General features: G+C 37.1%; 1 protein-coding gene across 3 annotated transcripts; it reads left to right on the forward strand.

Annotated features, from left to right (window-relative positions):
* Positions 1-2843: 2843 nt before the first annotated feature.
* On the forward strand, positions 2844-8917 carry LOC137718475 (biotin--protein ligase 2-like). 3 transcript variants are annotated; one of them, XM_068458032.1, is made up of 10 exons: positions 2844-2990; positions 3071-3344; positions 3446-3507; positions 3599-3747; positions 4200-4320; positions 4537-4692; positions 5162-5207; positions 6310-6376; positions 7205-7281; positions 8668-8917. In XM_068458032.1, the coding sequence occupies exons 1-10, from the start codon at positions 2873-2875 to the stop codon at positions 8708-8710; spliced, it is 1113 nt and encodes a 370-aa protein (XP_068314133.1). In that variant the 5' UTR covers positions 2844-2872; the 3' UTR covers positions 8711-8917. The 3 variants fall into 3 exon arrangements, with proteins under 3 accessions (XP_068314133.1, XP_068314134.1, XP_068314135.1); XM_068458033.1 differs by having other exon boundaries at positions 3077-3344; XM_068458034.1 differs by lacking the exons at positions 6310-6376; positions 7205-7281; positions 8668-8917 and having other exon boundaries at positions 5055-5188.
* The last annotated feature ends 535 nt before the right edge of the window (positions 8918-9452 follow it).

The following is a 9452-nucleotide window of genomic DNA, read 5'->3' on the forward strand; positions in this document are numbered from 1 at the left end:
CAGCAACAAACCCAGATCTAGATGAACACAGACGGAACTACCGCACCAAAAGGCACTTTCAATGGGACCAGAGGGGCGAAACCACCGCTCCTGGACTTGTTTTCCAGCGAGGGGAGTGGCGGCAGCCACTCCTCGCCCTCACGTGGCTTCGCCACTGAATACAAGAGGCTGGCACTAGCCTTGCATGTCGACAAGAATGGATCAATCACCGCTGATGGTGCTTTCAAGCATACTAAGGAAGCTTGGGACGTTCTCTTTGACGCTTCTAAAAAATAGGTTTTCGACAAGCCTTTAAGTAGAAGATTTCAAAAGGCTCATGGTTCTGATGAGTGCAGAGGTAGTGGATACAAACTAGCGCAGCCGTCGAGGTCTAGTGCAGAGTTAGTGGATGCAAACCAACCCAAGACTTCAACGAACGAGAAATACAAGAACCCCATGAATGCAATGTAATCCCTAATCCGAAAACCCTACGACTTACCTAGCAGGAGCTGCAACAGTAGTATACAACCTGACAAGATGAGTATTTTTTTAGATTACTCGATTCGAAGTAAAGGTCGCACCTAGATTCCGCCGGAGAGTTGCTCAGCAAGCACGCTTACGCTCTTGGCAGATCATCATTCCCCCTACAGTTCATAACCTCCATTGTTGATTTTATGAAGTAGCAGAGCTAGAGGGAGGAAATGAGAGAAAGGGGACCTGGAGAGAAGTCTCTGGCGGTAAAAAGGGAAGAGCCTTTTTCCCAGAAGGTTGCAAACCGTTAAGCCACGGATTTCATGAGCGGCCGTTCTATGTTCACTTGCTCTACACCGAATGGCGAACGCCGTCATTGGTTGTGAAGTTTGATAAAGCAAATGATTATATTTTTGGGTAATTCGGATTCACCTCTGAAACTTTTGGGGTTTTACACTTTGATGTTTGATCAACTTTTTTCTATGTTAGATTTTAAAGAAAACTAATGAAAATGGCTTCAAAATTTTGAGTTTTAATAAATAAAAAAGACCATCATATAATTTTATTTAATAATAAGGACAAGAGAAAGAAAAAAAGAGGAAAAAAAAAAAAAAAAAAAAAAACCTAACTAAAGGTGCATGCAAAGAGCACCTTAGTTGCATAACCCTTTGACATAATCCAAGCATATTTTATTCCTTTGAAATTAAAATTTCAAATTGAAGTGGGTTTCATTCGATTCAGAACCACATCTGGGGTGGTATGGTTGGGAAGGAGTAGATCAGGTGTGGGTTGGGATGGTTGGGGATAAAGGTGGGGTAACATCATTGACAACATTGTTGGACTCATCACCTATTTTTCTTGTAATGGTATTGAGCTATTAGCCGTGCATAACTTTAATGGCATGGACGTTGATCTCTATCATGTTTTTTTATTTATTTATTTATTTTAATCTTTTTATTGCATTTTGGTGAAAGAACTTGAAAATCTAGGACGATCATATACCGTTAAGTTTCATAAACAGTGTCGTACCGTTAAGTTTCATAAATAATGTAGTACGGTTAAATTTCATAAACAGTGTAGTAAGAGTTATAAACAGTATAGTAAGTTTTATAAACAATGTAGTACCATTAAGTTCATAAACAATTTGTGTAAGTGGCGCACAGGTATGCGCGTTATTTTTTTATTTTTTGATATTAAAATCATGTCTTTTTCATTAAAATTTAAGTTTTTTGTTCTTTTTATTAAAATTTAAGAATTTTTCATTAAAATTTAAATTTTTTTTCATTAAATAAAGTTATAACATGATTTTTTTTATTAAGATAAACTTAGTCCAAACTTTTTTTTATGAAAGTTCCTCAGATTTTAAACCCAAAAATGACTTCACGGATTTTCACGCTGCTGTAGACCTTCTATTTCTCTTCACGCTGTGTATATTTTTACAACTTAATACAACCGTGTGTGTGTCTCATGTATTTTCACGTTGCTTTGAATGGGCACTTCACTCTGTATATTATGATACAAAGACTTCTCAAGTTATCATTCACTTTTGTTAAATGAGGACAATTGGTTTTAATATAGGAGGGGTGTCATTATATCACACTTAAGTGACAAATTAATTTCTTTTTTTTTACAATCTTGATACCGTATAAAGCAGTAACATACTTTTGACTATGAATAAAATAATTCACCAAAACAGAATTGACACCTCAAAAAATACATTCATGAAAGTTCACAATTGAATTGAATACCCCAATTGTTTTTGTTCGCTTTAAATTGCACAAACTCTTTGGATTTTATTTTGAGGGTAAACGATAATTTCATTCATAAAACACCAACTAGAACAAACATAAACATACATGTGGACAAAATGATGGCCTTTGAAAAAAAATATTAGTGGGAAAAAGTCAAACTAAGGAAAAAAGACGCCACACATGCAAGACGAAATTTACCATTTACAGACTCGGCATGGATGGGCCCCATATCCACCCAAAACGATAATCCTGACATTACAAACTATATCGAGCTAAACGATGAGCAATACTATTAGCTTTCCTTGGAACATAATTCACCACCACCTGATTAGTTTATAATAATGATGTATACCATCCACATAGACTCCTTCAGCATCCAAGCAGACCTCGTCCTGGTTAAGAAGTTGAACCAGCCTAATGAGGACAGCTAATCGTTAGTGACCAGAGTAACAGAATTACTACTAGGTACAATTCACTTCAATAGTAAAGGATGATCAATCTGGAGCCAAAAAAAAAAAAAAAAAAAAAGGTTAAGGACCAAATTGAAAACCACTAAAACTTTAGGGGGCAAACATGCAGTTAACCCGTTTCATTTTTATTCCGTTAAGGTGGCGGGTTCGCAGTGACGACGTGGCAACTTCCCACTGAAACTTCTGGTTCCTCCGAGTTGAATGCCCTTCGCATCCACCTCCTCGCTAGGGTTTTCCACCATAAGAAGCTCGCTGAAGAAGGCCATTTTCTCGAAGAAAGCGACTTGCAGTCCCTCTCTACCCGCCGCCGTTGCATCAGGTTTGTTCTGCGCTCTAGTCCGTTCCCTACCTACTGTTTGGCTAACGAGAAAATCCAGGAAACTGATTTCATTTTTGAAGTTTCAGCCATGGACGGCAATTCGAACTGTACGCTGGTTTTGTGCGGGAAGTCGCCGGCGGAGAATGAAATTGCTATAGCATTGAAGAGCAGCAACGCTCTGAAGCTCCCTGAGAGCACCGAGCTTTCAATTTTGTTACAGTCGGAATTCGAAAAGCCGGTCAAGGACGATGCTTTCGGAGTCGACTCGTTCATGAGCTTGCTCTCTACCAGTCGGTTCGGCAGGTTCCTCCTCTGGTCTCCACGCTTGCCTTCCACACACGACGTCGTTTCCAAGTAAGTTTCGCAAAAGACTGGATTTTTAGTTTCCTGAACTCTGAAGTTAAGTGAATGATTATTTTTCGGATAGTGAATTTGAGTTTTTAGTTTGATCTCAGCAATTTTTGTGAGCTGCCGGTGGGTGCGGTTTGTGTAGCTGATGTTCAGTACAAAGGGAGAGGTTTGAAATGCTAATTAGTGGTTGAGTTTGATTCATTGATTGTTGTATTTCAATTTTTGGAATTCAATTTGTTGGTTAATTTTTGTGGCAGGGCGGTCGAAGAATGTGTGGGAGTCTCCTGAGGGTTGCCTTCTGTTTTCCTTTACTTTGCAGATGGAGGATGGCCACATCGTGCCTCTCATACAGTACGTGGTTTCTCTTGCCGTCACAGAGGCAATAAAAGATGTTTGTGATAAAAATGTGAGTGCATTGTTCATCACGAGTTTGATATGGAAAGAATTAAAAAGTTAACTTTGTCAAATTTATATATATGAGTTTGGTATATGATAGCCATTAATGGTAACTGTAGCAAAGAAGCGTGTTTCATTCAAAATTCGAATTTGTTAAGCAATAACTGTTCTATTTGTTTCTAATTCAATGTGTTGCCTGAGGCGTTCATCTTGACCTCAAGTAATACATAGAAGTTCGCTAGTACTTTAACTGTAGAAAGATTACGTCACTTGTATTGACTATCCAACCTGTAATAGATTGCACGGAGATAACTTTTTTCAGGCTCTTATTATAGTATATTTGGCTACTTGGACCATGCACATTGCATCTGATTGTTATATTTACTAATTTGCAGTTGATAAGTTGATGCTATAGTGCAGACTTTGATACACTTTGTGTTGGGTGCATCTTCTGCATTTCAGGGCTTGCCGTATGTTGATGTTAAAATAAAATGGCCAAATGATCTTTATTTAAATGGCCTCAAAGTGGGAGGTATTTTATGCACCTCAACGTATAAGTCAAAGCAGTTCAATGTCTCTGCTGGTAATTAGTCTCATCCTCTGGTTGCTGATTAGCAGGTCTGATTGCAAATAAGCATGCTTTGAAATACCGAACTTCTTACATTCGGTGGACCTGTTCCTTTCAAGTACTATATGAATGACACCATCAACAACACACACATGTGCATGATTGGATAATGGATATTCAACAATAACTTTTATGTTGATGACAGAGATACTCCTGTTTTTGCTTTTGCAGGTGTAGGTTTGAACGTTGATAATGAGAAACCAACCACATGTTTGAATGCATTTCTTAGAGAATTGTCTGTTACAACATACCGATTTAGAAGAGAAGATGTTCTTGCCACCTTCTTTAACAAATTTGAGATGTTATATGAAGTTTTTATAAATCAAGGTAAAAACTCATCACGTCAATTATAGAAAATGTCATCTGATATATCAATTATACCATTCCTTCATTTTGATTTTAGTGCTTAATTTTACAGTTTTACCTCAACTATGCGTGTTGGTGCTGTTCTTTCTAAACTTTTTCATTTATGTTTCAAGCCAGCTTGAATATTCTGTAAATCAAAATTTAATTTTCGCTTGATACCAAAAGTTGAATCCCTTAGTTGTACTGTTTCAGTTATGAGACAGCTGTTTTTCCCCGTCGTCTAACAACCTAGTTTCCTTGCCGCTTAGAAATATAGATAAGTAGTGGGCAGATACAATTATTTTGTGTTCTGCACAATTATCTAATCAATCTTGTTTCTGCAGTTTCTATTTCAGCTGTAAAATTCTACTTTGATCAGTAAGAATGATAGAATATCCATCAAGTACGTAGGTTATGAAAATTAATGCTGGCTCTTTTGGTTCATGTCAAGGATTCCAATCTCTTGAGGAGCTATACTATAGGACATGGCTACACAGGTAACTCACTGACATGTATATTAGATTCTCTTGTGGATCGTTATGGTTGAACTCAAGTTAGTAATTTTTCAGACAGTCTTTTCTAGATATAAAAAGCAAAGAAGCCTTGTGAAATGTCACACCAAATATGCTGTGAATTTTGTCTTGGTACAAAATAACAATTCTACTCGATCTGCAGAAGCCGTTTTCCGACCATTAATCTGGCCTCCTGATTTTCTTCTCATAAAGTACTGAATTTGTTCTTGTCATTCATCCCCCTAATAGTATATTCCCACATAATCTGGTTGCCTCTGGGATGCCTGGTATATAAATATGTGGGAGGCCTTTCTTTTGCAAGCTGGTTTTCAAGGATAAGTTCTACCCATGGGTTTAACATGGTATCAACTATCTAGCAAGTTATCTCAGGAATGGGTTGGGTTGTATCTTCATCTTACGTATAAGGGGAGAGCCAAGTGTCTTATCCCCTTTCGCTAGGGGAGTTTTTCTGGGGTACTGTTGGGATGCAGGGGGCTCCTTCCTTGTACGCTAGCCTTCAAGAAGCAATTCTAGTCGTGAGATTGACAATAACACACCTTCTTCAACAGTACCCATTCCTTGGTATTCTACTTGGAATTAGTATTATACTCGTGAGATTGACAATAACACACCTTCTTCCACAGTACCCATTCCTAAGTATTCTACTTGGAATTAGTATTCTACCCGTGAGATTGACAATAACACACTTTCTTCCACGGTACCCATGCCCTTAGTATTCTACTTGGAATTTGTAAGCTATGGTTTTTACATGGACCGGGTGGTCTATGTTTCACCTATAATGTTATATCGTTGTGCTACCTCCATACCTTAAACTATCAAATAATTTTTGTTGTCTTGCATTTTCAGCTTTCTTGACATCTTAATTTTCTTACCATTATAAAAACTTGGGCTAGGTGAAGGAGCAAGAATTCTTGTAATCTTGAAGCCTTTGCTTCTTTTCCTTTTTCTTTGTCGATATAATATCATAATTAAGAAAGATGAATATGCTTAAATTAATATCAATCAAGAGAAATGTGCTCCAGCACGTAGATCCACTTTCAACATAATTTTGTTTTGGTATCTGCAGCGGACAGAGAGTTATTGTGCAAGAAAAAACTGAGGATCAAGTGGTGGAAAATGTGGTTACTATTCAGGTGTGGCAAACTAGACAGCTTCTCAATGAGTCACTGCCCTCAAATTTTGGATATGCATGCCTATGTAAATGCAATAGCGTATACCCTTTCTTATGATAAACCCAAACAAAAACTACTATTTCATCCTTTCTGGCGCAAACAAATTCAATCGTTAACTTTATGGATGTATTTCCTTTTGTTTCAACCAAAGTTTGTTCATTTCCCTTGATTACAAAATTTAAAGTACTTATTGGTTAAAAATGCTTGTGAATCCTTGATTTGAATAAGCTGCAAAAAGATCTAGCCTCAAAACCATAAGATAGGGGGAAAAAACTACAATTACACCTTCTATGGCTAGCCCTATTTACATGGATAACCCTGTAATTTACTGTCTTACTCTTAGACCCCTTATGGTTCCCTATCTTGACTGTCCACGTTTAAATCTCCAAACTTATGCACAAATTCCATAAAAGAGCCATGCAAATACCCCATGACCACCCTGAGCCAAGATATTTGCACGCACCATGTCAAGCATTGATATGCCTCTCATCACAGCCATCATGCGGCCATTGCTGGACACCCTTGGATACGGGTGTAACTCCATCTTTGTAAAACTATGCATGATTGCGATCATGGAATAGAATAGCTTGAACAGGGGAAGAGGATATGAATAAAATAGCCATTTACATGATTATTAATGGCATCCCTTAAGTAGACAAATTAGGAAACAAGATATACCTGTGTAAATAGGGTCGACCGTAACGGTGTTATATGGTTTGAGGTATGATTGTTGTCAATATTCTATATTTGGTAGTAGGGTTCTCAGGACTGAAAATCTTCAATTTGCAGGGTTTGACCTCATCAGGATATTTGTTGGCTATTGGTGATGACAATCAAATGTGTGAACTTCATCCTGATGGCAATAGGTATGTTTGCTCAAAAGAATTTTTTCTTTTTCTTTTTGGAGTGATATAGTGTTGCTTAATTTAACTATGAAACTTACTTAAGCAGTACGTGCAAAGTCTCTTTTTTTTTTTTGTTTTAATTGTATAATGTATGCTTTTGAAAGCTCCATTATAGCTACTGGATGAACATATGGCGAGCAAGCTCTTAAGGGTAAAAATAAACAGTAATTTCCTTTCACTTAAAGTAGCTAGCTCAATTTTTCAATTTTTATTTTTCTGGGCAAATGTGCTAGCACAATTTAGAGCCATCAAATTTCAACTTCAATCAAAGGGAACACTCTTGTCAAGATTGCCTTAAGCCATTTCTGTCATTCAGGATGGATACCTGGTAATAAGGTTCGAATTTTTTGATACACGTTACTGGGGAGATCTGTTTGATTTGATGTGGTTTTTGTAACTTTTGAAAGTTAGTATATGAAAGAAAGTATCTATAAATTGGTAGTTATTGGAAGTAGTAGAAATTCGTGGTATTATGCCTGAAGGTAGTTTCATTGTTTTGTTGACATATTAATGGTTTATTTTACTATTAGTTAAGATCATGTCCTGGTTTGGTCCTAGTACCGCATCATATAAGCTTTTTGTTTGAGACATCAAATGGTGAAGATTTTGTAGTTGAAATCTCACACCATTTTTGTTTATCTGTTGATTTGAAATTGTACCTCTGCTTTACTAGGTGACAATAATCATGTCAGGTTGCTTAGTCAAAAGGACAGCAACTTGGCGTCATGCCCTTTTGTAATTTTGTTTTACCATCCACAGATGTAATACCGGTTCTGCTTTCCTTTACTGTTCATTTCTGTCCAAATACAGTCATCGTCATAATTTCGCATGCATTTACCGTCTTTGAAGTGACTGATTTGATTTTCTATGGTACTCCGGAGCATTATAGAATTTTTGGACTCTGATTTTAATTCGTAATGGCCTCTTAATCCTTGCCTTTGTATTTGTGTAATTAGTCAGTAAATGCATTCCTGTTAGTTGGGGCAGAATCAGTACTGGACATGTCTTTCTGGTCGAACATTTCATTCATGCCTGTATTTGCGTGCTTTCATTAACTTGATACGTATGAAACACATTACATAATAAACATGTAGTAATACTAGATATAAAAAATGTAAAAAGAGAATAATTAAGAAATAGCGGAGGTTTTGATTTGAAGTACGCTAAGAACTTCCCGATATACATTTTGCCCCTTTTTCTGATGAACTACTGTATCTATCAAGCATTCAGGCAATTTCATGGAGTGGTTTTACATTCACATGCTATAATTTCAGAAGTATGTCAGGACATGAGCCTGGCCATTTTTAACCTAAGTAATCATTATATTGTCTCTGTTTGTCCATATAGTTTTGACTTCTTCAAAGGATTAGTCAGGAGAAAAATGGACTGAAGAAGATTCCTTGGCACCACCTTGCATCAGTGGCTTCAAAATTGCTGCATCACGCGCACTACTGAGAATGTTCTCTCCTTTATCTTTTTCATACGTCCCGATACTCGAATCATTTTGTTTAACTTAATTGTTTCGGTATATATCTCGGTCAAAAGTAGATCTGCATATCTTGCTTAATAATGTCGGGACTCATGGAATTGACAACCATACTTTCCTGTGTTTACTTGCTAACAAGATAGGGATTATGTTGTGTTATGTCACGAATCATTTGATCCGCCAAGTAATCAATCATTTGCAGGAAAATCAGGTCTCCATGCCAGCTTCGAGGTAGGTCCGTTTGAATACCTAGTTTCTTTGTTGTTTGTTGAGGAAATCTATGATTGTATATTTCCGTGGCCAAACAAGAATTTAGACGGAAACATAACGCTCACGAGGCCATATTTGAAAGGTTTATTTTTTAGGCCATATTTGAAAGGTTCAACTTTTTAGGGTTCCTTATTGGTTAGATTATATGCTGAAGCTTTTGAATTTAAACATCTTAACATGGTATGTGTAAGGTCGAATATGCGGATTAGGCCGATTAACTAGGACAACGTGTATGTCCGCTTGCACTCTGGAACCCTCACCCCTCTCCAAGTAGTTTAGAGTAAGTAGGGATGACAATTTAACCTATCAAATCCGATCTCCGCAAGTAACCGATTTGAACAGTTCGGTTTCGGGTATATTACAGTTATAGGAAACA

Source organism: Pyrus communis, chromosome 15 (genome assembly GCF_963583255.1).
Source record: "Pyrus communis chromosome 15, drPyrComm1.1, whole genome shotgun sequence".
Classification (NCBI taxonomy): Eukaryota; Viridiplantae; Streptophyta; class Magnoliopsida; order Rosales; family Rosaceae; genus Pyrus; species Pyrus communis.